The sequence below is a fragment of the Rosa rugosa genome, chromosome 2, assembly GCF_958449725.1.
Source record: "Rosa rugosa chromosome 2, drRosRugo1.1, whole genome shotgun sequence".
NCBI classification, from domain to species: Eukaryota; Viridiplantae; Streptophyta; class Magnoliopsida; order Rosales; family Rosaceae; genus Rosa; species Rosa rugosa.
The window spans coordinates 64,017,577-64,043,073 of record NC_084821.1 but is presented as its reverse complement, the minus strand read 5'-3'; the positions used below and the strand labels follow the sequence as shown (position 1 = coordinate 64,043,073).

At 37.8% G+C, this 25,497-nt stretch overlaps 5 protein-coding genes and 1 non-coding gene across 7 annotated transcripts; 1 reads left to right on the top strand and 5 right to left on the bottom strand.

Moving 5' to 3' along the window:
* Positions 1–252: 252 nt before the first annotated feature.
* LOC133729274 (disease resistance-like protein DSC1) lies at positions 253–5,197 on the top strand. Its single transcript, XM_062156772.1, has 6 exons — positions 253–631; positions 731–1,323; positions 1,421–2,576; positions 2,693–3,016; positions 3,127–4,257; positions 4,402–5,197. The coding sequence occupies exons 2-6, from the start codon at positions 851–853 to the stop codon at positions 4,915–4,917; spliced, it is 3,600 nt and encodes a 1,199-aa protein (XP_062012756.1). The 5' UTR covers positions 253–631; positions 731–850; the 3' UTR covers positions 4,918–5,197.
* A 480-nt stretch (positions 5,198–5,677) lies between these two features.
* On the bottom strand, positions 5,678–7,806 carry LOC133729275 (small ribosomal subunit protein uS11y). Its single transcript, XM_062156773.1, has 6 exons — positions 7,648–7,806; positions 7,016–7,138; positions 6,882–6,927; positions 6,555–6,640; positions 6,303–6,432; positions 5,678–5,968 (listed from the first exon to the last, which is right to left on the bottom strand). The coding sequence occupies exons 1-6, from the start codon at positions 7,648–7,650 to the stop codon at positions 5,901–5,903; spliced, it is 456 nt and encodes a 151-aa protein (XP_062012757.1). The 5' UTR covers positions 7,651–7,806; the 3' UTR covers positions 5,678–5,900.
* Positions 7,807–8,378: 572 nt separating this feature from the next.
* On the bottom strand, positions 8,379–12,587 carry LOC133732998 (phospho-N-acetylmuramoyl-pentapeptide-transferase homolog). 2 transcript variants are annotated; one of them, XM_062160594.1, is made up of 8 exons: positions 12,237–12,587; positions 12,025–12,093; positions 11,631–11,851; positions 10,979–11,429; positions 10,821–10,885; positions 9,531–9,724; positions 8,917–9,125; positions 8,379–8,814 (listed from the first exon to the last, which is right to left on the bottom strand). In XM_062160594.1, exons 1-8 carry the CDS (start codon positions 12,381–12,383, stop codon positions 8,632–8,634), a joined length of 1,539 nt encoding a protein of 512 aa, XP_062016578.1. In that variant the 5' UTR covers positions 12,384–12,587; the 3' UTR covers positions 8,379–8,631. The 2 variants fall into 2 exon arrangements, with proteins under 2 accessions (XP_062016578.1, XP_062016579.1); XM_062160595.1 differs by having other exon boundaries at positions 12,267–12,587.
* Positions 12,588–14,460: 1,873 nt separating this feature from the next.
* Positions 14,461–18,833, bottom strand: LOC133729272 (la-related protein 6A). Its single transcript, XM_062156771.1, has 11 exons — positions 18,486–18,833; positions 17,996–18,077; positions 16,341–16,435; positions 16,179–16,250; positions 15,975–16,051; positions 15,796–15,880; positions 15,637–15,684; positions 15,475–15,540; positions 15,254–15,397; positions 15,025–15,121; positions 14,461–14,942 (listed from the first exon to the last, which is right to left on the bottom strand). The coding sequence occupies exons 1-11, from the start codon at positions 18,708–18,710 to the stop codon at positions 14,815–14,817; spliced, it is 1,119 nt and encodes a 372-aa protein (XP_062012755.1). The 5' UTR covers positions 18,711–18,833; the 3' UTR covers positions 14,461–14,814.
* On the bottom strand, positions 17,443–17,582 carry LOC133734962 (small nucleolar RNA snoR135). The gene has a single exon (XR_009858706.1). It is a non-coding gene; the product is annotated as a small nucleolar RNA snoR135 (small nucleolar RNA).
* A 653-nt stretch (positions 18,834–19,486) lies between the features above and the next one.
* Positions 19,487–23,691, bottom strand: LOC133729271 (protein BIIDXI). Its single transcript, XM_062156770.1, has 3 exons — positions 23,514–23,691; positions 21,110–21,607; positions 19,487–20,245 (listed from the first exon to the last, which is right to left on the bottom strand). The coding sequence occupies exons 1-3, from the start codon at positions 23,599–23,601 to the stop codon at positions 19,650–19,652; spliced, it is 1,182 nt and encodes a 393-aa protein (XP_062012754.1). The 5' UTR covers positions 23,602–23,691; the 3' UTR covers positions 19,487–19,649.
* Positions 23,692–25,497: the final 1,806 nt, after the last annotated feature.

Here is a 25,497-nt window from a genome sequence, read left to right as displayed (position 1 = left end):
ATTTTGACGAAACTGCTTAGAAATTTCACGTTGATTTCTTCTTTTTATATCTGCTACCAAGAATTCTAGTCTCAACGACTCTTTTCTTATCTAGCAAGTTCAAAGTCTTTGCAAATGCCACACATCTTTGATCTGTTCAAGAATTCTACTCACCAAAAAATCTTTGTACATTTGTACCGACAACGCGGCAATTCTTTTCCTTATAAATTCATTAAGAGTCCCATAATCACTTTTAGGTTGATTAACATCCCTTGATTAAACTAGTCGATATGATGGTGCAGGCCGGGCATCTTCCTCGATGTTTCATTACCTTTTTCTTACTTACTATAAAATATTGCTGATAGATCAAGGATGCTTTGACAAAGTGCTTGGAACTCTACTTGATTAATTTCTTCTCTTTTCTCTCTGCTATCAAGAAAATCTTGGCCACATTTATGTTCTTACCAAGAATCTCTGCTAGCAAGAAATCTAGTCCCATTCTTTTCTTATCAAACTGGATGTTCAAAAATCTTGGCAAATACAACCATGCATAAAGCTGAACCTGAAAATTTATAAGATCAGCAGTTCAGCACAACATCTCTGTATTCTTTCTTATCCCACACTGCTTGGCCTGCTTTAATTAGTTTCACATGTAAGTGTTCCTCATCACTGTCGATTGATATTCTATACCGAAGGCTTCCGACAATTAATTTTGTGTTTGCTTAAATTTTTTCTTTTTGCCTAACTCCAGAGCTAAACATCACGATTGTGGAGTACTTTTTGCTCCAAGGACTAGATCGTGGACACATTATATAGCAGAGGAAGGAAGTTTTTGCAAGTTTTGACCCGTGGATTAGTTTTTGCATGTTCAATGGCTTCTTCTTCTTCTCCTGCGCATGCCTTCAAGTATGATGTCTTTCTTAGTTTCAGAGGTGAGGACACCCGTAACACTTTTACCAGTCATCTTTATGCGGCTTTAGATGGGAAGAAAATCAAAACCTACATAGATAATTATGACCTTGTGAGAGGAGAGGAAATTGCACCTGCCCTTCTTGAAGCAATAGAGGAATCAAAGCTTTCGGTTGTCATTTTGTCACAAGACTATGCTTCTTCTACATGGTGCTTGGACGAACTTGTGCAGATTTTGGAATGCAAGGAAAGACATGGGCAGATTGTTATACCCATTTTTTACAGAATAGATCCTTCACATGTACGCCACCAGAGGGAGAGTTATGCAGCTGCATTTGTTCAACATGAAGAACGTTTCAAGGACAAGGTGCTCAAGTGGAGGGATGCTTTGACAAAAGCATCCAAACTAGCTGGGTTTGATTCACGCAATATCAGGTAACCTAGCTTTTAACTTTCTAGCAGTAATTCAAATATCTCATTAATCCGGATATGTCTTCAACTATTAGTTATTTGTTTTTGGTTATTATGCCAGCCTTGAATCCGAATTAGTGGAGTCAGTTGTCAAAGATATTGTGACGAAGTTGAGCCGCGCATGCTCAAGCGATTTAAAGGGTCTGGTTGGAATTGAAAGTCGCATCCAGCAACTCGAGTCATTGTTATGCATTGATGTAGAAGATGTTCGTGTTCGCACTGTTGGTATTTGGGGCATGGGTGGTATAGGCAAGACCACCCTTGCTGATGCTGTATTCAACCGACTCTCATCTCAATTTGAAGCTTCATGTTTTCTGTCAAATGTTAGGGAAAAATCAGAAAAACATGGACCATACAATTTGCGAAATGAACTTCTTTGCAATTTATTGAAGGATGAAAGTCCAAGGATTTGCACTCCATCAATAGCATCAACTTTTATCAAAGAGAGGCTCTCTCGTGCAAAGGTTCTCGTTGTTCTTGATGATGTAAATGATGTAACCCAATTAGAAGTCTTGGTTGGTGATCAGGTTCAATTTGGACCAGGAAGTAGAATCATAATAACAACTAGAGATATGCATCAACTTAGAGAGATGCAACTACTGCAGAAAGGATCAGACCATGATGTTAAAATATACGAGGCACAGGAACTAGATCATGACGACGCACTTCAGCTCTTCTACTTGAATGATTCCGAAGAAATCAGCTGCAAAGCTGATCATTCTGAATTAGTAAGAATGGTGGTACATTATGCTGCGGGAATCCCCTTGGCCCTTAAAATTTGGGGTTCCTTATTTCGTCGATGCAAGAGCGCACAAGAACGGGCAACTTTCTTGGAAAAATTGAAAAAGTTCCCTGAAAAGAAACTTCAAAATGTATATAGGATAAGTTATGATGCATTAGGAGAAAATGAGAGGGAGATATTTCTTTACATCGCCTGTTTTCACAAAGGACATGAAATATGCAGTGCAATAGAACAATTAAATGCATGTGGTTTATTTGCGGATAGTGGAATCGAAGTTCTCGTTGATATGTCTCTGATATCAATCGAAGATGATAGGCGGACCCGCGTAGAAGAAAAAACTCGTTACCTGTGGATGCATGATGTGATACAAGAAATGGGATGGGCAATTCAGTATGAACAAGATCCTGCGAAGCCTGGAAAGCGCCGTAGGCTGTGTACCGCGGAGGACATCTGTCATGTGTTGAAAAAGAGTAAGGTAAGAAAAACTCATTTTCTTATAACAAAGTTGATGTTATATATTAGTTTGATTTATATTCTATTCGATCTTTTGGTAATACTATATGCTGATTTATAATTCGCATCAATTGTCAGGGAACAGAAAAAGTTCAAAGCATATCCCTAAACCTCTCTCAGATTACAGAGCTTCACTTGACTCCTCAGGCCTTCAAAAAGATGTGCAATCTAAAATTTCTAAAGTTCTATGGTGAAGATCGCAGGGGATACTACTACCATCGTTGGAAGGACTTCAATGTGCACTTTAATCTTCAAGATCTTGAATATCTTCCCGATTCCCTTTTACATCTCAGCTGGCCTGCATACACTTTGAAATATTTTCCATCAACATTTTCTGCAGAGAATCTTACTGTGCTTTCTATGCCTGGTAGCCGACTCCAGAGACTTTGGGATGAAGGCCAGGTATGCGACCAAGTTTGTTCCTGCATGTATTAATTATTAAATGCAGTATATGTAAAAGTCATATATTCAAGCCAAGTTATTCTTACCATTTCTCTTTAAAATTGTTACAGAAGCCTAGGTACTTAAAACACATCGATCTCAGTCACTCCCAGCAGCTGGTTGAAGTTCCAGATCTCTCTATGAGCGTAAACATTGAGAGGATAAACCTTGAAGGCTGTGAAGGGCTGGTTGAACTTCCTTCCTATTTTGAAAATCTTCACAAGCTTACTTCGTTGAATGTGAGCTGGTGCCGGAATCTTAGTGTTCTCTCAGATATGCCATGCAATGTGGTTTCGTTGATGTTAGCTGGGACTGCAATAGAAGACCTGCCTTCATCAATTTGGTCTCAAGAAAAACTTGTTGAATTGAATCTTCATTGCTGCTGTTGGATTAAGAAACTTCCAAACAGCATTTGGAAGTTGTATTTCCTCACATCTCTTGACTTGTCTTGTACAAGTATAGAAGGATTGCCCCCGTCAATCGAGTGTCTCCCTGGGTTAAAAATTCTTGATCTGCAAAATTGCAAAAGGTTTGTCAGTCTCCCAACCAGCATTTGTAAGTTGAAATCTCTCGAGGACTTGCTTCTTAATGGATGCTCTAGCTTCGAAAACTTCCCTGAGATCTTGGAGCCTATGGAACGTCTGAAGTCTCTTTGGTTAGGAGGAACGAAATTCAAAGAGCTACCCTGTTTGATTGAAAACGTATTTGTGCGGAAGGAATTAGTGTTACCTGGGTGTAGAAGCCTTGAGTCTGTCCCAAACAGCATCTTACCTCCGTCGTCGGTCATTTTATGGTCTTCGATGAGTAGTCTGTACCTCGGTTACTGCACAATGTTAGAAGAGATCCCTGATTGCATCTTTAGCCTAAACAGGTTATCTGAATTAAATTTGAGTGGAACCATGATTAGGAGCATACCTTCAACCATCAATCAAGCATCTCGGCTGAGGTCATTATGTCTCCAGGATTGCAAGCGCCTTGAATCTTTACCCAAGCTCCCATATTTTCTACAATTGATAAATGCAAGTGGCTGCAAGAGATTGAAGACAGTGCCTGGGTTCACGACTGCACTCACAGAAGGCTCGCATCAAATAAGTTCTTCCGTTTTTCATGAATTTTATGATTGCGTAAGTTTGGATGAGAATGCGAGGAGGAACATAATGGATGATGCACATCTTAGAAATATGGCAACAGCTTATTATCCAGTACGGCTCTCTCTCTCTCTCTCTCTCTCTCTCTCTCTCTCTCTCTCTCTCTCTGCGCTAAAAAGCACTCTATGCATTCCTCTGCTTCTAATTTTGACATGTATGTTAAAATAAATAATCAAAATCATGTGTGTGTGTGTACAGAGATTTAGGTACGAAGCTAAATGTCCGGGAAATGAAATTCCAAAATGGGTGAGCAATCAAATGGAGGGATGTTCGATAGATATCACGCTTCCTCCACATTGGTCTGAAGATGCAAACTTTTTGGGTTTAGCTTTCTGTCTTGTTGTTGACTTCCATAGAGAAACCAATGCGACATGTGCGGCTGAATCCATTCTCAAAACCGAAAATGGTGAAAGCCGTACCTTTAAGTTTAGCAATTATATGAACTATTGTCCCCCTAATGATGCCGACAACCCAGATCACCTGGTGGTGGTGTGGTACGATTCCCTTCAGAAGGTAAGGTCCACTCCTTATACCAATGCCACTCAAGCCTCTTTTCATTTCCATGAACGGACTGAGATGAATCATCATGTAGAGAAGTTCAAGTATAGGGTGAAAAGGTGTGGGGTGGGGTTTGTGTATGCTCAAGGCCAAGACCGAAATGCTGTGAAGTGGCAAGTCATGGATGATCAATATGTTGAAGCTTCCCCCAAGTGAGAACTCAGTTACCTCTCTTGAAACCATGTTTCGAAAACTGTCATTAAATTAGAGCATCATTAGTCTAGTTCTTTTGTTGTGGCTGGCCTGATGACCAGATTTCATAAAACTATTCTCTTATATGTGTATCATGTCATAAGGTGTTCCTTGGTTTGCTACAATGGCATATACAAGTTCAAGTCTAAATTCTACTATACACACATGTATGTCATGCACACAGATATCTGTAATCAGTAATGAGAGAGTATTTATAACTCAGCAGAGTCAGATTTTATATGCACGCTATACATGTGTACGGTACTAGTTCCTTTTATGCATCATATTGCTGACGGTTGTTAGGCACTACTTTGTGGATTGATACAATTGATTCTCAATCCATACTTGGCCTACCATTAAATAGCCATTTTCATTCGGTGGCCTACCATTAAGTAGCCATTTTCATTCTGCGAGGTGAAAGAACTATGGAAGTTGGAACATAAGCGCTCCGAAGCACGAGAATATATAGAATGTAATGTCTTGGTGTTGATCAATTGTCAATATTCCAGATGAAGGGACAGAACTTAACTATATCAATTCCTGCCCCTCACAATATAAGACCAGTAACAAATAATCTTTCAAGTCCTTTGATACTGATTTCAAAATCTATTGATTATAAGCTCTCAAGATCTGAGCCAATGTCGCCTAGATTGCAGTCTATCAGAACTCAAGAAATAGACTTGTGACAAAAGTTGGCATCACATGCTTGCAGATGAGAAACAGATTAAGTGCAAAACCCAGAACCACATTAACTTAATATCAATAACAAAGCAAAACTTCAATGGGAGTCCCACATCTCTTCATGAAGAAACTGAATATAGATCTTTAGCCAAACAGTCAGAAGCTACATATTAGTTCAAAAGCAAGAAAGTAGCAGAGGCTAGTTTAAGTGTCTCATAATCCAACTGCGTGACTCAAACAGTTGTGCCCAGACAAGAACTGCCAGCTCAGAGCCTTCTTCCTCTTCTGCCACCCTTTCTACGGGTGCTATCGGTAGGAATTGGAGTCACATCCTCTGAAACATAGACAAATAAAATCAATTAAAGTCTACAAATGCAAGGTCAAACGAAACATGCAACAGCACCTTCAAATCCTACATGTAAATAATCCAACACTGTAAACATCAACTAAGGACAAAACTCCAAAAACAAATATGAGGTTCTAAACAAATCTCAGCAATCTGTACATTCAGCAACTGACTTCAATAATTTGCACCCGCACACCACTAGATATCAGTAATACATACTTTTCAGCTATATATGCATGTTCTGCTTTGGTAAAAATAATAATGCTTATACAACAGATGCATAGAAAATATAAGTATCAATTTTAAAAATATGAAATGTTACCTATACGACCAATTCTCATTCCAGAACGAGCAAGAGCACGGAGTGCAGACTGGGCACCAGGGCCAGGTGTCTTAGTTTTGTTGCCACCAGTTGCCCGCAGCTTAATATGAAGAGCAGTAATACCCAATTCCTGCATTATCAAATCTACAAATTATGGGAAGAAAAGACTCATACAGTTTATATGATGATGATATCAATAGATACCAATAAACAATATTGAAAGGAAAGAACAAATTGCAAGCAGATCAAGACCTTGCATCTTGTAGAAACATCCTGTGCTGCAAGCATAGCTGCATATGGGGAAGACTCATCCCTGTCGGCTTTCACCTTCATACCACCTGCAACCATTGCAAACAGCATCTCATAAAGTTATCAACCACAAAGAACCCAAGTCTCATTCAAGTGGTTTAAACAACTGGAATCGTGTGCAGGCTACAAACAATGTTGAAATAGCACGATTTATACTAAATTGCAAAAAATAGCACCATCTCACACATTCAAACTAAATTTAAATGCTAAATATACAATGGAACGTTTGAATAACCAAGATATGCAGAAGAACTTGAATGAATTGCTTACCAGTGATACGGACCAAAGTTTCCCTTCCAGAGAGATCAGTCACATGCTACAAAACAAACAAAAGCTTACAATTAAAACCCAAATTCATAATGCTGCACAGATGTATAATTGGTCCAGAAAGATAAATTTCTTACAATGAATGTGTCATTAAATGAAGCAAAAATGTGGGCAACACCAAAGACATGTTCTCCATCTCTAACAGCAGGACCAAGAGTAACATTCTCTTCCTTTGGCTCCCTAGTCTTCTTATGCTTCGACTGTAAAACAGATTCAAAAACAAATCAAACCAAAGAACCAGCTCCATTCAATGAAACAATATAATAATTACTATACCGCAAAATAACAGTATCTATACGAAAACCAACTATTCTAACATTTCAAATTATTTCACCAGGTGGGTGGAAAATAAAATCAAAAAGGCCCTAAAACTGATTCAGAATCAAGTACACTATTATCAGTCAAATTATTTTCTATCTTATACTCGAAATTGATTCATCTGAATTGAGAACTTGTTCCGATTAAACCAGTAGCACACTAATCAACCTTTCGTAATATCAAAACACAAAATCCATCTAAAAAGTTTGCATAGATCAATGCATTTCAAAGACAAATCGATCTTCAATATGAACAGAGAGCAAAAAAAAAAAGGGCTATTGGATCTGAAATCCAGCAACTATAGGTAGTGAAACAGAGTCGGGTACAAGAGAGCGATCGGAGGAGACGAGCGATTTGAAATAGAGTAGAATGGGATTCGAGGTGTGCTTACCATGGTTGCGGAACGGTGCGATTGGGTTTGCTAGGGGGTTGGAGGAGACTCTTGGCGCTTTTGCTATCTGTAAAACCCTAAGCGGAGGACTGAAGCGGGCGAGTCTACTTGGGTTTTATATGAGACATCAATCGCATTAGGGTTTCGTAAAACGTTGGAGTTACAGGAATGCCCTTCGATTTATGAAATAATTGTAATTTTACACCTTTATTTTTTTTAGTATTTACTTTTACCTTTACCTCTGTAACTAAATTTTTTTTTTTTTTTGAAATACTGAAAGGATTTCTTTTTTCCTCCTAAATTGTTAAATGTAAATAAATTATTTCCAATTAAAAAATATATATATAATTAATTTCAGTTTCTTCCAAATAATTTTGAATTTATGCAAAGTAACTGAGGAAATCAAATTACTTCGTAATATCAATTTTATCATTTGAGTTTTTATCATGTGGATTTGTACTTTTGCGAATTCTGGCTTTTCATTTTTGATGCTTTCTTTCTAACTTCATTGTTAAACTCACCAGTCACCACATATGCCTGTAGTTGGAGAATGTTTTTGTTCATTTCGTATCACCTAATTAAGCTCAACATGGCACTAGAATAACAGACTTTCAAACTTCAACAAGTTTACATAAAAAGTGCATTAGAAATTAAAATGTCTTGTTATTCCTATACTATAGTTGCATAGAGAGAATGGGGAGCGTTCATTTCAACAATGAGAGGAGAAACGATGAGCAAAGTAAAGAAAGTAGTTTGGCCATTTTTGCAATCAACAGCTAAAACGTACTGTGTTTACTGCTATATCAGAAATGGAAGTACAGGGGTTCACCTTCACGTGTATATTCTATTTTTCTCAGCAATGCGTTGTAAGTATAAATAATCGACACCATAATCGACCTTACAGAAAGAGGAGAAGAATACAATAACAAATAATTTTAGTGAGCCTAACTACAAAGAATGGTAATAACCAAAGTCACCCAGATGCTAAGCAGATATCAGACCGACATAGGCAGCAATTAACGATAATGTGGACGATATTATATAGGCACCACCAACAATGATTGGTTCTTTAAGTCCACATAGTTCAAGGTGATGATGAAAGGGTGCCATTCGGAAGAGCCGACGACCTGCACCTTGCAAGCGCTTGGTTGTCTTAAAGTACATAACCTACAGGTTACTAAAATATCAGTCCACAGAAAACTGCAGTTTTAACCAAATCTGAGTGAAGAACATACTGTATCTGAAAGTTTAATGGTATGGACAACAAACCTGCAAAATAACTGATGAGGCTTCCAAGACAAAGATGCCAGATGAAATGAACAATGGGAAGAACATCCCCGTGCAACAAGCCATTGCAGCTAACCCTCCACCAATTGCCAAGGATCCAGTATCACCCATGAACACTGATGCCTTATATCGGTTGTGCAAAAGAAAACCAACACAAGCTCCTGCCATTGACGCTCCAAATATCGCAAGGTCTGTTCATATCCATACACTATTTAGTACTCAAGAACTATAATTAAACAACCAAACTGCAGAAGGCTAATCTTCCATTTCACACTTGGTAGTAATTAATGAAGCATTCAGTATCAGCCTTTTAAACAAGGGAAAATAACAACTAAGAAATACTTTGAATGCTGACATAGAAGCCTTCACCAGATAACAAGAACCAATAAGAAACTTAACTTGGTCAACTCTAACACTGTTCTACACGCCTTGTAAATTAAATTGGTCCGTCAATTGATGCACCAATTTATCACATGCAACATATAAGTATATAACTGACATCATAAACCAAACTTCAACACTGTCAAATGTCAATCGGTTGATCCTCGGTGTACCTGGCCCCATTTAAATTATATCACAATAACAAATGCAGTCACCTGAACATATTGGAAGCACTGCGATCGACATTCCTATAAAAGCCAATGCAGCAGATCCTCCAGCCAGCCCATCAAGACCATCTGTTAAGTTCACCCCATTTCCCATAGAAACAAAACAGAATGAAGCCAGCATTAAATATAGTTTTCCCAGCCACACAATGCCTAGTGGAGCAGGTAGAGGAACCAACATTTTCCTGCATTAAGAAACAGGAGAGAGAACTTCAGCAAAAGTACCATGACTCCATGAGTAAGCATTTAGTGCATAGATCCAGAAGTGTTGTCACTGACGTCCCAATAAATGAATATCCTACTATCAACTTTTTAGAATAAGTGAATATAAGATCATGTATGGCATCAATTTTACTCATCAAGAACACCAATCATTAACTTAAAAACCTAGTTCAGCAATGATTATTTTGGGAAGGGATCAGAAGGGCTACTCAGACTTCTATTCAGATCGATTAAAATGAAACAAAAATGAAAGCAACAAACTAAAAATTGTCAAAATGTTTGCCCTTTCTCGTTCAGTGGCCTATATGAAGGGATCAGAAGTGTTGTACCAAATGAAAACATTTAGACACTAATGTTTTTATCAGAAGTCTAGTAGATTTAACACTCGTAGACTAGTAGATTTAACAGTACAAAGGAAACAAAAATGAAAGCAACAAACTAAAAATTGTTAAAATGTTTGCCCTTTCTCGTTCAGTGGCCTATATGACTTACCAGTAATATAAGGTTCCCAGAATACATTTAACATTTAGCCTTGAGCTTTTTATGTTATCATGTACTTTACAGCTCGTAATTTTATAACTATACTAGAATCCGACACAGTTTAAGTTAACATAATAGTAATTGAATCGCAATGGTCATTTGGGATCTCTATATTATATCTTATCACACTTGCTTAAATTGCAAAACCATTGTTACTATTACATTTTCTTATCCTTGTGTATATTTAAAGGTAAGTAAAAGGCAAGACAGAAAATTCTGTTCTCCGAAAAGCCTCGTGAAAATTGTTTCTCACTCCAGTTATTAACTTATTAACATATGCTTAAAACCAAATATAGCTCACCATATGTGAATTACATATGCAATAGATCTATAGGCGTTACTATTAGGCCAATCCATGTGTTTAATTTATCTTGAGATCAAGTATAGCGATATAAAAACACCGTATTTTGTCTGAGTGATATGCAGTGTTTAAAAACAAGTTGCTATTTTCTGTAAACTCATCACCACAAGAATAGACATGTGAGTTACCATCAGAATAATAGTTACAAGAAGATATACATGCCATAGGGTGATGATATATTTGTTGTATGCAACCAATACGAAAACCAGGTTCCAACAGCTACCTGTAAAATAGCATAAGTTTATTATTACTCACAAGGTTATTAGATGCAACTCCTAGATAATATGTGAGAAAAAAAAGATAGTGGAATGTTCACCTCCAAAATAATTTTTATCCATGCAGATAGACCACTATTATGATTCTTTATCAAGCATATGATATCATCAAGTAGTCCAATAGCAGCAAATAAAAGAGTTGCTGTAGCTGCTCCACATACTTCAACAGAAGAAAACCCAGCAGTGAACCTTGCGACAATGACACCAATTGGTACAAAGAACAGCCCACCCATTGTGGGAGTTCTTTTTTTCAAGGAGTGCCTTACAGGACCTTCTTTTCTGATAATTTGATGAATCTTCAAGCTATAGAGCAGTGGAACACAAACATATCCTGCACAAGAGGCCAAAATGGCTGATATAACGAAGGGGCAGGTCAAGTGGAAGGGTGCCAAAGGTAGTCTAACAATCCGCCAAGCACACCAATCCACATATAGAAGTACCACTACCAAGAACATTATGAGTCCCGTGTTGAGTAATACTCCTTGTCTGATCCTGCAAATGTAGTGTAAAAGACCATCAAACTAAGGAAGACACCTCACTAGTTTCCCACTGTACTAAAAAGAAAATACCAATTCTCCCTAGTTTAGGACTCAAATTTCTTTGCTAAGGACCAATGACATCTAAACTTTCAAGGTACATCGACACAGAATTTCACGTAATAATTCAATAATACAACAACGTTGGTATACTTGCCTGTGTTTCTTGCGCTGGTGCCCAAGCATTGCAAGCCGATAAGCACTCACAGTTAGAGCATCGTCAGTTGGTTTAGTAATAGCAGGCAAATCAATATCAGACTGAGGAGACACTACAAACTCGGCATCACTATCGTCACCATCGCTGGAAAAACTAACGTGTTCTGCAGTCTCTTCCTGGTTATTACCCCAATCCTCAACCGGCGAAACATCACCAAAATCCTACACATTAAAACAAATCGTTTAACTCTAATGCTACAATCACTAAAACAAAAAACCACCATGTAAGAGTAGTCTACCTCATACTACAACACAAATGTAATACCAAGCTCTCTCCGAAAACAAACAATTCAATCGATAAGCTTTCAAATTATGAACTGAATCAAAAAGGTTACCACATCAAAGGCTCCATAACGAACACGACCATGACCAAAGCGGCATCCACCTCTTCGCAACCCAATCAACTACAAAAATGAAATCACGAGGCAATGTAAATGGATTTTACAGTGCAAATCATCGTAGTTGACTTTCACATCAAACCAACAACTCTCAAGCAATTTCACCAAAGCAAACAATGAAAGAAATCAACGGTCACGAACTTACAAACCTTAAGATCGTAACTGATTCCGGAACGTACCGGCGAGAAGCAGGAACCGGATCGGAGGCGATCGACGGCGCGAAATGAGGAGCGGCGGTGGGGGCGAGGGAGCTGGAGAGGGTAGAGGTGGCGAAGATTGAGGGAGTGAGATGCCATGGGTGTGAATTTATCAGACGAAGAAGAAGAGAATTTGAGAGAGAATGGTGTTGGTGAGAGAAGGAACAGATCTTGAGGGGGTTGGTGAATCCATTAATAATGAAACTGTGAGCGTTCGGAGATTGGATATTCGAGTTGACAAGGCTTTAATACCAAAACAGCAAAAACTAATGAAAGGGGGAATGCCGGAGGGAGAGAGCAAAATAGGAACTTTGAAAGTCCCGCAACGATTTCTGTTTTTTATATTTTTGAGGGCGTGACGCGCGTATTGGAGCGTGACCAATCAGGGAGGGTATGGGTCATTTGGACACGTGCACTGCCACTTTGCTCTTTGGGCACAGAGGGCGCAGCTAGTAGTATGGGGCTCTAGGGTTTGGACTTTAGACAGCCATGTAATAAAAATTAGGAAATTTAGAATTACTTCTCAAAATGGCACAAAAAGTGGTTTTTAAAGGCAATTTTTACCAGAAACACTTCATTTTATTTTATTGAATGTGAGATAGCTAATCACTTCAATTTATGTCAGCAAAATAATAATAATACACTCACCAAATTAATATTCAGACCAAGATAGATTTTTAAAAAGTCAGACTTAATCCAATGCAAATTATGAACTCAAGGTCCCTCAAATCTACTTACCATAAACTAATAGGAGTTGAAACTTGAACACACTAGACAAGAAAGTTTCATACTATGACACTCGACTAGCCTTAACATACCAAGTAGTTTACCAAAAACACTTTTAAAAATGTTGTTTCTATTCATACCTCTAAAATTAGCATTGAGACCTCTTTGCTTATATTATACCTCCAACTTACTTTTTCAAATATACAATATGCTAACTACACCTCCTATAGTTTTCCCAAAATGCACTTAACCCATAATATCTAACCAAAGCTAGGGTTCTCGATGAAGGCTTTAGTTGCAACTTGAAAGGTGTCAAGGTAGCTACCTACAATTGATCGATCTTCGGATAAACTTAATTAATAGATGTTCATTTCTTCTCTCGCTCACCCATTGCACCTTCAGTTTACAGATTCATTAGAGTCTTGGTATTAAAAAAAAAAAAAAAAAACTAAGAACTTGAAGACCTTGTTGCACAGTAAAGACACAGTTGGGTTTTATGTGGCCACCAAATTGGTATTCCCATATTCCACTATCAAATTTTCCTCAGATCGATGGTTTCATGTGGTCACCAAATTGGTATTCCCATATTCCACTATCAGATTTTACCCAGATCGATACCATCCAAGAGAGCAATGGGGAAAGGTCATAAAGAAGTAACAGGATATGCATTAAACATGTTTTTTTTTTTTTTTTCATTGGAAGTTAGCCTCCATCTTAATCGTTGAGAACTCTTAAAGTTGTGTTGTAAATGCTTCGATCGATGTTCCAAAAGAAGTATTTGTAATTGAAATATGTTGTGTGAACACTAGACTACATTCAACTTATGTTGCAGAGAGTCTTTTGGAATTTGTATCAATATCACAATATAATTAATTATATAGATAACTGAAGGCTACAAAATAATGTAGTTGTGTTGGTAAGATTTCTTCAAACTTTTGATTAAAAATAAAGCACACTTTTCAACATTGATTAACATTAACAATGAGAAAAAATGATACTGATCGATTCAATAACTTGAGAGTCTTATGAGATACGTTGGGTTGTTTGTTGAATAACTAGAGGAAACTATTTTTTTTCTTTTTTTCTTTATCCATGTGTTTATTGGTAATTTCATATCAATTGACATAGTGAAACATCACTTGAAAAAGAGAGAGGTCCAAATGTTAATTTTAGTGGTATGAATAGAAACACTATTTTAAAAATTATTTCAACTTAACAAAAACACATTTCATTTTCTTAGAACAAATTTTCATAATTTTTTTATTTATAACTAATTTTATTTATTAAATTAAAAATCGTAAACTGTCCCAGACTCTAATAGTGTATTTCGCTGTACAACTACATAAAGTAGGTATAAGTTGCATTAGCTACTTAGCTGGTAGTCTGGTACTAATTATGTCGCGGGTCTTAATCTCAGACCTACCATTGATAAAGCATATGCAATTATGGGTCAAGTAAAGATACTACGCTATATTTACTTAGTTTTGAACAGTCAGAGTGAACCCAATTGAACAATGTGCATCTTTTGTATCGTGGTCTCACTAGCGACAATCAAGTCTATACGACAACTACTACAGATCCATGACCGATCACCATCGATGCGTCTACATTTTCCACCTTAACACTGAGTGTCAAGTCACAAAACAGAACGGATATCTATTGACATCTGGATGGAATTACCGATATCCATGGACGACTATTCAAAACACTCCACCAGCATGAGTATTCACAATTCGGATTACCAGTTCTCAGTGGTAAAGGAATTAAACAAAAGATACATCTTCATCTGACAACAAATCCCGTGTTAACTCTGATTCGGCACTGGAGTCCGGCCCCGTCCCATTGTGAATCCCCTAGTTCCATCAGGCATTCTAGGGCCAGGTGGTGGCTTTGAAGGTTCAATTGGATGACTAGATGAAGTAGTTCCGTGGCCTGGAGAGGACGGTATCAATTTAGAATTAAAAACGAAAGAGTCTAGGAAAGGGAAGGAGCCGATTCAAAGTAATCAACATACCAAAACCATTGAGGCCACGATACTTCTGCCTACCAGATTGCCCTCGACTTCGACCCCTGTGCCCAGTTTTCTCCTTGGGCACTTGGTCTCCTCCATCCTACAATGCACCAAGTATAGAAACCAGTATCATCCATATTTTGTTCTCCAAGTTTTTCGCCTCTATGGTAACTTCACTAATTTCATAGTCAAATATATTCCTGTTGCACAAAGAAGAATTCAACACCAATACCTCTTCGTCAGGTGTACAATTGTGATGTTCGTTCGCATTATGAGTCTCCTCGATCCCTGTTTCAGACGTTCGACTAATGCTACTCTTCTCCAAATCAAAGCCCCTGCGGGATTGTCTTCTCTGTCCACTCTGCCCGTACTTACCCTGAAGTAAATAAAAGCACCATTAATCACCTTGCAGCCAAGAATGGAGAAGACGGTAAGTACAAAACAACCAATTACCATCTGCTTAAGAAGCTTCACCCGCATGCCATTTCTCCAATCTTCCTCATTGTTTAAAATAGCAACCTGATCCAAATCAACAGGAAAGAACTGTAACCTAAAACTCAATTATGCAAGCTATAGAGCCAAATGCAATGATGGTGAAAAGAGCCAATTACTTACAGCTTTCTCAGTAGCCTCCACGGTATCATACTCTACAAGAGCATGCAACTGCAGAAAAGAACAAAAGCTTAAATTATCATAAGAAAAGAAAACAAAACAAAAAATAATTATGTAGAGGCAGTTCTATGTTAGACCAGATAATCGTTATATGGCCCATACCTTATTACTGATTGGCTTCTCAACCTTGCCGCCTTTTGCAGATGCCTCTATGGCACTTGGGTCAAGTATGCATATATCCTTTATACTGGAAATTTAAAATAAGCATGCAACAATTATAAATTGGAGAAACAGTAATAAGACAGAATCAAACAAAGCAGGATGAGAAAAAGAAAGCATACTTTCCAGCTTCGCTAAACATTTTCTTAAGGTTCTCCACTGAATGATCAGTTGGTAGATTCTCTACCAAAACAGTGAACTGCAATGCACAAACCAAATGTTAAAAAATAAATAAATAAAAAATTTATAAAAAACTCTTATAACAGATCAGATTTCCTAAAAAGAAAAAATAAAATAATTTAGAATATCAAGTTCCACCAGAATACCTTTGGATCCCTTGTTTCAGGTAATGGTAGAGGATGAAGTCGTTTCACCTTCTTCCCATTCGAACTCACAACCTACAAGAAGACAATTTTACACTTGTCATTTAGGATGTTCAGATCCCATTAACACAAACACTTTACAAGAGAAGAAAAGAAGAATGTTACAAGGAGGGAAGAGTCCTTCAAAGCAGCCACTATTAACGAGTTGTTTCGAATAAGCTTTTTCATTTTTCTGAAGGACGCAATAACCGAAATAGGAACTGCAATAAGATAAGCCAAAAATTAGTGGGAACTGTCATATTAATACATGAAACAACATACATCTCTCTACTAACAGGTTGGATCAATGAGTCCTAAATGTAATTAAATGCAAACAAACAAATTTGGTTATCATCACTTCTAAGCATCGGCACCCTTAGAGTTTTCAAGATAGAGATTAATACATCTTATATTACAGAGTTGACTCTTCAAGCAAGTAAAAAGCCCCTGTCATGTGCTTGTGAATCTTCCATTTAAAAACAGAGATCATGACGAAATGAAAAGGGCAAAGGCAATAGCTAGTGGTAACAAAAAGATGTCACACACACTAGCACAGAGAACGGAGGAAGGGAGACAGAAGTCTAAGAGATAAGATTACACTGAGCCAGAAACAAGGCACAATCAAAAATATCTAGAAAGTCTCTTGAAAAGAATTCTACGAATAGAGAAAGAATCAGTCAGCAGTCATTTGCGTCATTCAATCCTAACCAAGATGCTCAGCACAGCTAATTCTAGCTGCACCAGGAAAACACCCAGGTAAGGCAAACTGTCAGAAGTACCTGCTTTACTCATCACTTTCGTCTTCTCTAGTCTAGTATTGCAAATCTATATGATTGACATTACAAAATACAACTGTCTCGATATCCTAGTAGATAACAAATTATACCAAGGACAGACTAGTTAGAAAGTGGAATAAGCCAAGTGCATAAGAATTGGGGGACATAAAAGTGCATGTCACAATCAGGTGATTGTCAAATGAAGGAATCCACCAGATACTAATGCTACTTAGATCATTCAACTGCGTGAATTGGACCTCTTGCATTGCTCTAATGACACAAAATACTTCACATAATGACAAAGCGTTCTGAAGCCATTTGGCCCACTTCTTAAGTAATCAACATTAGAAAGGAAAATAAAATACCACCAGAGACCACTAGGAACTACATGTGGACAAACTTGAAGGGCAGACATAACACTTTCTTGGGTAAGGGATGAGAAGACAAGGGTTAAATTTGGGGAAGATGATAATTGCAAATTTCAACAGGTTGCATGAAATACAACTGCCCATCTTCCCCGAGATTGGATCTTGCAGGGAACTTCGGATCAAAGTGCACTGATTACAGCACTGTGCCGATACACCCCTGCATACCACCTAAAAACACACATATGAATCGAAAAACAGAACCAAATTTCACACACATTAACAAATACACCGACGCAGTAACTGAAACACGGGCATAGAGATACTGCTATGGGTAACACATAAGACAATGGATTTGCTTAAACACCTTTGGAAACAAGAGGAAAAAAGAAAAATTAACCCACAAGTCACCAGGCAATTACATTTCATCGAAAATGTATTTTCTGCTATTTTCTCAATCACTTCTTAGGAAAAGGACATTTCCATGAAAAACAACTAAGGAGTCATATGGGGAAAAACAGGAAAGCTACAAGTTAATGTGGGCGAACAAATCAGACAGAAAGACATGCAAGTTTCAGTTCTGAACAGAGTAAGTCATACGATAACTTGATCGAATCAAACATATACACCAAGTACTCACCAAAACCTTCTTTGTTCTTTTTAATCAAACTCAACATGTATTTGTCATTAGGCAAATTTTCATCACTAAAGTAATATTCCACCTGCAAAACCACAAAAAAAGGAAAGGTGTTACACAGAACCTTTAATTAATATAGCATGATTTACAAATGTTAACGAAAAATTTACCATTATTGAAACAACTCCTTAGCCTAGCTTTCTAACCAAATCTTAACCTCTTTGACATCACCATTTCTATGCTCTACTTGATATACGTTAGAAGCTGAGCAAGAGCCTAAACTAGCACATTGTGCTCTTTTGATTTTACCTTAAAAGTAATTTCAAACAAGCACTAAATTAAATTTCACCTTACCATGCATATGCACATAAATTCACGAATTCTAAACCTACTCAAGCAATTAGAACAGAGAATGCAATTCTAGGGTTCATAATCAACAACACAACAAAGAGCACGAGGCTATTACAAGATCCAGAGATAATAGGGATCTTGCCTGCTTGATAATCTTTTGTTTAAGATCCTCGGTGAGAGCACCGCCGGCCGATTGATCGGGGTCGTCGTCGGACGGCAACCGTAGAATCTCGGAGGACGCGCCGTGATCGGGGGATCCAACGGGCGAGACATCGGAGTCGTTGGGCGGAGACGGTGGAGTGGAGTCGGCGGTGGCGACGGCGACGGCGACGATGGCTGCGTCGGCGGGCCCCTCTTCGCCTTCCATATTAGGGAAAAAACAAAGAGAGGGAAGGAGGAGGGGAAGAGAGAGGAGGGAGAGACCCTTCACGAGTGTTTGAAATGCGGAAATAGACCCCCCGCCTCTTTCTTCTCCTAATTTCTGGTCGCTTCTCCTTAACCCTTATATAGAATTGGAAGGCCCCCCATGCCCCCCGTGACGTCTGTCTGTCCGGGTTATTTTCGTCATTTCAATACCCCTTCAATAAAAAATTAGAATATATATATATATATATTTTTTGCCGAATAAAATATAAATAAACTTGAGCAACATTTATATGTGACTTATGGTTGTTTTTACTACTAGTTAGTAATGAATTGGTGACATTCTCTTTAATTCAATGTTTAATAGCATCCTGATGCTTCTCTAAGGAACATGAAAAGTTTGTATCTGGCATCAATTTAGGGGAAGCTCATGTTGGAGAGATGGTAAGTGCGATTATGAAAAGTTGAAAGGTGGATAATCTTTTGGGGTAAGATATTAGCCTACAACAAGCATATTTTTTTACCTTAATCTAGGCACTTGGCTACATTCGTCGTATTTGAGGACAACAATCATAATTACCTCGAGGATACGAATTTAAGCATTTAGTTATGTCAAATCATGAAATGGCTCTCTCCTTGCTAGGTCTATGAAGTTACTTAATTTAGTCAACATAGTTTTGAAATTAAAGTGACTCGTTCATTTGGTTGACAGAAAGAAAGTGATTCGTTAATTTGGTTGATGGAAAGAGCATGAATTTGCCGTTTGAAATGGTACAAAAATTGGAACAAGGAGAAAGACATTCTCATTCTCATAGCAAAACTATTAAAGCAAATACCACATACAACATAGGACTTGGGACTATTGTTTGCCAACACTCCCATGCCATAACTATAGACCATAAGTTACCCAAATGATAAACTCCTATAACCAGAGTCACCCTACCTAAACCAAAAACAACACAAAAACCCACAAAGCCACCCCAAGCCTTAGGCCCAACCCTCCAAGCCCATTTCTCCTTGACCCTGAAAACCAAACCCTAACATCATCAACCACAGGTCCACACAGTGAGCTCATATCATCAGTCCTTGTGTTATAGTACACACTGTAGAATGCAATCCTTGACCTCTCAGCTTTGGCAGTGAAATTCACATTGGCACTTTGGAATGTGCTGTTGGAATTAGGGGTGTAATGGACATTTTGGGCTTGGTCGCCGGCAAAGGCCATGACAGCAAGAGGCTGCTTGCATTTGTCATTGGCATGGCCTAAAGAGAAGGTGAGGGTATATGGCTTGTTCGGTTTAGTTTCAACCATTTGGGAAATTATGCCTTCCTTCCCAGAAAGCAATTCTATCGCTCTCTTGCCCTGTGGCACACTGAAGTGGTAGGAGTCGATGTAACGAACAGCCCGGTTGGATTCAACATTCCAACCCGGTAAGGACGATGTTTCTTCATCGAGGTTTGTAGGAAGGAGCACTCCTAAAGAGATGTTTGCAAGCATCCATGGACCTTCCTCAAAATCACCATTAACCACTGCATTGTCTGCACAAAGCATGGCAAATAATAACTATTTAGTAAAATAAAATCAAATGGTAAATCTTCTACTTGTGGGATAGTAATAGTCAGTATACTAAAAGAAGTCCCATTTAACAAGACAGTTCTTCACATGCATCTTAGGCCATGTTTGTTTCCCAGAATCTGGGCATTGGGAAAGGAAACACTTTCCTTATGCGTTTGGGACAGCCAAGGAAGGGAAACACTTTCCCAAAGGAAAGGAAAAAGTGGAGGAAATTGGTTCCTCCCCCCCTCAGGATTCACTTTCCCAAAGGAAAGGAAATGATTTCCACCAACCAAACATGGCCTAGGGTAAGAACAAATACTGGAAAATGAGTTCTTTTTTTCTTTTTTTCACTTCTTCCGAACTACTCATATTGACAATTTCCCAAAAAAAGTTTTCAAGAAAACATTAGTCAATGTCGACAATTAAGTCGTGCATTTTGCGACATATTAAAGCACAGGACACATTAACGACTAGAACATACCCGATTACAAATCGGTCATATATCCATAAACAAATATTCTAGTCTCCCAAACCATATTATTTTTATCATAATCGTAATAGTAACTTTTCTGTTTTTACTGAATTGTCAACCTTTTTTTTTTTGAGAGAACTGAATTGTCAACCTAAACCCCATTTTCAAACCTAAACAATTTAAACAGTATTATTATTCTCACAAAAAAACAAACAAACAATATTATCAACCTCTCTTACCCAAATGGAACATGCAGTTTTTCTAAAATGTTGACTTTTGACCATGAGAGTAGTTTACTGGGCCACATAGTGGATCATCCCAAGATCAAAAAGACAAACGAGCGCGGGAAGAAAAAGTAAAAAAAGGAACTTACTTTTGGGCTTATCAGGGGTAAAGAGCTTCTTGATAGCAACGTCATCAATGATGGGCCCACAAGTAGGGTCGTCCTCCATCCCCGGATTCCTAAACACTAGGTTCACATCATCCTCTTCAGCCTCAAAAGCCCACGCGTAAGGGTCCCACCCCTGCACGTTGTACAATGTCTGCAGGTCTATCGTCTGCGACGCGGGCAGCACCGACACGTTCAGCGACTCCAGCTGCGCGCACGTGCGAGCCGCGCTGAACGTGACGGAGTAGATCGACCCCTTCTCCACCTTGATGTCCTGGCTCACTTCGGCGTCGTTTCCGAGCCGGACTGCATGTCTACCTTGCGGTACGATGAGGATCATCCCACCCTGTTTTTGCCCGGACTCGACTAGCTCAACGGTGCCGTTTGATTTCCAGCTGGGAATCCCTGTGGGCCCGTCTACAATGGCGTCACTGGAGAAACCGCCTGTTGGAGTTGCCTCAAAATCTCCGTTTGGTAGTGGTCCTGATGCAATAAATAAATAAATAAAATTTTAGTTTCTTAACGAATTTTTAGATCAAACAATTTTGGTGAAATTCAAATTTACTCAAAAATGCCGAATTTTTGTATATGCGGATTTCTACTATATTGTTCAACGTCGATGTCACAATCTCAATCGATCGATTTGGTTTTAGTATTCAGATTTTACTATACTGTAAGAGTGATTATTACACATCGAATAACATGATACAAGACAATGTATATAGACTTCAACCTAATCTGAAAACAGATGGACCATATGCAATAACACATGGACCAAATTTTAGGTCGAATTCAAACCTTATGGACTCAACTATGTCAATGTCAACGTTACTCATATACACATCCATAACCAAATAAAGAAATGAACCATCGACAGCTTCAAAACATCTTTAATGTGTTTTTCGGTGCATTGAACCCTAATTTCAAATCCGTATTTTCTTTATAAATTCAATGACATATGTACTATACTGGCCCCAAAATGTAAATTGATTGCCTTTTGGTGATTGAATGCTAGTAGAATATGAACAAACTATACATCAAAGTCATGGTCATTTCAAGGTCCTACAAAGATTGGAAAATTCTATTACTCTGGCCCTTTCCACATCTCGAAAAGGGGCCTCTAAATTACCAACTATACATGGTTAAGGGTCAAAAAAATAGTCATGGGGAAGTCAGATGTTTAAGCAAAAAAACAACAAAAAACACATATGTATGTATTCTCTATCATGACAGATTGACAGATATGACAGTAGGAAAAATCCTACCCACCAAACGATACACCTTACAGATAATAATAATAACACTACTAGTACAGGTTGAGAAACACTGTCATTCTCAAGGTGTTGTATTATATATTAAATATGATTTTTTGGAAATTTTTGCCTTTTATCTAAATATTCTAATTCTGTGCTCCAGTATCCCACTCTTCACAAACCCATAAGGTCCAATTTCCTATCTCACTTAAAGACAGAGATAACCTTATCCACACATGGGCTCACTTATAAGGAAGCCCATTTAATGAAAAACAATAATGTTAACCATAAAAAGTTAAAAAGCAAAAACGTGGACCCAATCAGAGTCAAAAAGTTGAAATTTTACCCCCAAACACAATTGGGATAGTGATCTATATTCTACGGGACAGGAAGAAATTATTTAGGGGCAGTCTCCTTTTACGGAAAGGACATTGTCCTTTTGTACATTTAGCGCAAAAAGAGGGAATAAATTTGGCGCGAACTGTGTCCTGTTTGGTCATTTACCTAGTAGGTACTGGGTAATAAACTAATAATAAGCTAGAAACTTTTACTTTCTTCTTTGTCCATAATTCTTGTTAGTACTAAGCTAAGAACCTCTAAAGTGGAGGCTAGAGCCAATAAAAACAAGGAAGAAAGAACAAGGCCTCTAAAGTTTTGATCTAAAATCTTCAAGGACCCATGAATTCCAGACCAAAAGGGGACCAAACTTCCCTTCCGAAAGAAAACTAAAGCGTAAAGTGTATCGATAAAGTGTTCGGCAAATACCTCAAATGAGTGACTTAGAGAAATTAGAAGTATTGGAGACCACTGTGGAACAGAATCTCAAGAAACCAATCAATGGTGGTGGAGGTCTCAGAAAACCGTCACTAATTCCACCAAATGCAGCAGAAACATCTCTACGCTAAACAGAAATAGTTGCTTAATTTGAAGAACCGGAACACAAAATTGCAAATCAAATCCAAACCTCGAATACTAATCAATCTTGCATTCTAAGTTTGGACTGCACTGTTCATCAGATCTTAAAAGTTGAGAAGAAACAGAAACGCACCAAACGAACACAGAACAATAAGTAATCATGAAACCAACCTTGAAAAATCATGGAGATGTAAAGGTTTTCAAACCCAGAAAAAGCGTACCATCTAAAGCTGAGATTTGAGAAGCCAGAGAACCAAGAACAAGCATGAACGGTAAGACCCATTTGGGTGTTGCGGAGCTCCGACCCATCTTCAAGCCCAAATACTCTCTCAGCTTCTCTCTCTCTCTCTCTCTCTGAACTGAGCTTATAGTGACAGAAGCAAGCGACTGAGAGTGAGAGTGGCTTTTTATACAAAAAGATTCCAGTTCGATCGTCTTTATTCTTTAGCCTATTAAGTAGGTTTTACTTTTAATAATCAAAGTTTCACTTTAATATGATTAATTTGACTATAATGGCCGGGATTTTTTTTGTTTTTATTGATTTTATTCTTTTTGCGAATTTACAGAATCAAAAAGAAAAATGTGAAATAGGGAAAAGTCGGCTTCATGTTCCCACCTACATACTTTTTTATTATTGAAATTAAATAGTTGTTTATTGGATGGTGCCGTGTTTTGAGAACCGTGGTCTACTGCCGCGGGCCCAACCTACATCCGCCGTTTCATGCTCCTTTGACAGTCTTCAAAGCACTCGTGAGTTTCTTTATTACTTCGTCCCCGGCCAAAAGAAAAAATTTGGTAAATTTTGTTTCCTTTTGGTTTTACAAACACTTACTGAATGTTAAAAAAAAAAAAGACTCTACCCACCGGAAAGATAAAACCCCAACGTCTTAACTCGTTTCTTCAACGTCTGATGTTCTCAATGATTTGTAGAGGTATATGAGAGAGTATCATATCTACGCATTCATGATTCATCAAATAAAAAGAACACATTCAACATAATGATGCGCATACAGAAAAATGGTTGCAACTCTTGTTTGTATTAAGGAACTCTTTTGTGCAGAGATGATGGAATTTGATTTAATGAATAACAATGTAAGACAATTCATGGCAACTCAGGATTTACGTTACAACTAAATATATTCTCAAATTTTGATAATTTTATTTTATGTTAAGTGATAATGCACGGAGAGAAATACGTATTAGGAAAAAAGTTATGCACTTATCATTTCCATACTTGCTACAGAATTTTAATTGCATCCATATTATTTTCCTGTTAGATTATTTCTAAAATTTTCTTAAATCACTAATTAATATCCTCTGACCAGACACGTTTTTCTCGTATATTACCGTTCCACCTATCCATTTCTTTTCTCAACCATATTGTCTTTGTTCATATGAACCCTGACTTCACTCTGTCACAGAATTTTAAGTCGTTAGCCGACAAAACAGCAAACGTCTTATCTCGTGTTTCTCGACCTCCTTATATTGTCACTCTCAGATGTAATTGTCATTTCCATACTTGCAACCGAATTTTAATTGCATCCATATTATTTTTCTATTAGATTATTTCCAAAATTTCATTAAATCACTAATGTATACCCGCTCACCAAACATGTTTTTCTCGTATATTACCGTCCCACCTACCCATTTCTTTTCTTAGCCATATTGTCTTTGTTCAGATGAACCCTGACTTCACTCTGTCACAGAATTTTAAGTCATTAGCCAACAAACTTATCTCGTGTTTCTCAACCTCCTTATATTTTCACTCTCAGATCTCACTTGAACATCTTAATTTATCTTGTTTTCTCTATGATTTCATCTGCTATCTCCGAAATCCTAACTTTACTTTCTCTCAAAATCTCAATCGATTAGCCGGTGTCTTTCTCTCATTTCTCTCAAACCTCGTGTGTTCCCATCCTCAATCTCATTTGCATCTCTTAAGTCCTCTTTCCTCCCTCAACCAGCACGAGATCGACCACCACTTTCATTGAAGTGCACTTCTTGTTTCCATAATCAATCCAAAATTTGCTTGAAACTAATGGTAAGGAATTTGTTTTTGGTATCAAATATTGAATTTTTTGTTTCAATAAGTTAAGAGGAACCCGCACTTGTGCATGAGGATTAGACTTCTCATCATACAATATATGTTGCCTCTTCTTCGGAGATCAATGTAGTAATGTACCATACCTGTGGTTATTTGATTAC

What these genes read in the sequence shown, in the direction of transcription:
- LOC133729272 (XM_062156771.1), bottom strand. Translation starts at nt 18,710, where the DNA reads ATGGAAGGCGAAGAGGGGCCCGCCGACGCAGCCATCGTCGCCGTCGCC. An exon ending in TGAAGGACTCTTCCCTCCTT is followed by an intron (nt 16,251 to 16,340) that starts GTAACATTCTTC and finishes GTCTTCTTGTAG; the next exon opens with GTTGTGAGTTCGAATGGGAA. An exon ending in TGAAGCTTCTTAAGCAGATG is followed by an intron (nt 15,398 to 15,474) that starts GTAATTGGTTGT and finishes TATTTACTTCAG; the next exon opens with GGTAAGTACGGGCAGAGTGG.
- LOC133729271 (XM_062156770.1), bottom strand. Translation starts at nt 23,601, where the DNA reads ATGGGTCGGAGCTCCGCAACACCCAAATGGGTCTTACCGTTCATGCTT. An exon ending in TCAAATCTCAGCTTTAGATG is followed by an intron (nt 21,608 to 23,513) that starts GTACGCTTTTTC and finishes TTATTGCATCAG; the next exon opens with GACCACTACCAAACGGAGAT. An exon ending in TACCCCTGATAAGCCCAAAA is followed by an intron (nt 20,246 to 21,109) that starts GTAAGTTCCTTT and finishes TGCTTTGTGCAG; the next exon opens with ACAATGCAGTGGTTAATGGT.
- LOC133729275 (XM_062156773.1), bottom strand. An exon ending in CATTTAATGACACATTCATT is followed by an intron (nt 6,928 to 7,015) that starts GTAAGAAATTTA and finishes TTTGTTTTGTAG; the next exon opens with CATGTGACTGATCTCTCTGG. An exon ending in AATGAGAATTGGTCGTATAG is followed by an intron (nt 5,969 to 6,302) that starts GTAACATTTCAT and finishes TCTATGTTTCAG; the next exon opens with AGGATGTGACTCCAATTCCT.
- LOC133732998 (XM_062160594.1), bottom strand. Translation starts at nt 12,383, where the DNA reads ATGGCATCTCACTCCCTCAATCTTCGCCACCTCTACCCTCTCCAGCTC. An exon ending in ATATCATCACCCTATGGCAT is followed by an intron (nt 9,725 to 10,820) that starts GTATATCTTCTT and finishes TTCTTAATGCAG; the next exon opens with GAAAATGTTGGTTCCTCTAC. An exon ending in AGTGCTTCCAATATGTTCAG is followed by an intron (nt 9,126 to 9,530) that starts GTGACTGCATTT and finishes GGATATGAACAG; the next exon opens with ACCTTGCGATATTTGGAGCG.
- LOC133729274 (XM_062156772.1), top strand. Translation starts at nt 851, where the DNA reads ATGGCTTCTTCTTCTTCTCCTGCGCATGCCTTCAAGTATGATGTCTTT. An exon ending in TTTGATTCACGCAATATCAG is followed by an intron (nt 1,324 to 1,420) that starts GTAACCTAGCTT and finishes TTATTATGCCAG; the next exon opens with CCTTGAATCCGAATTAGTGG. An exon ending in ATGTGTTGAAAAAGAGTAAG is followed by an intron (nt 2,577 to 2,692) that starts GTAAGAAAAACT and finishes ATCAATTGTCAG; the next exon opens with GGAACAGAAAAAGTTCAAAG.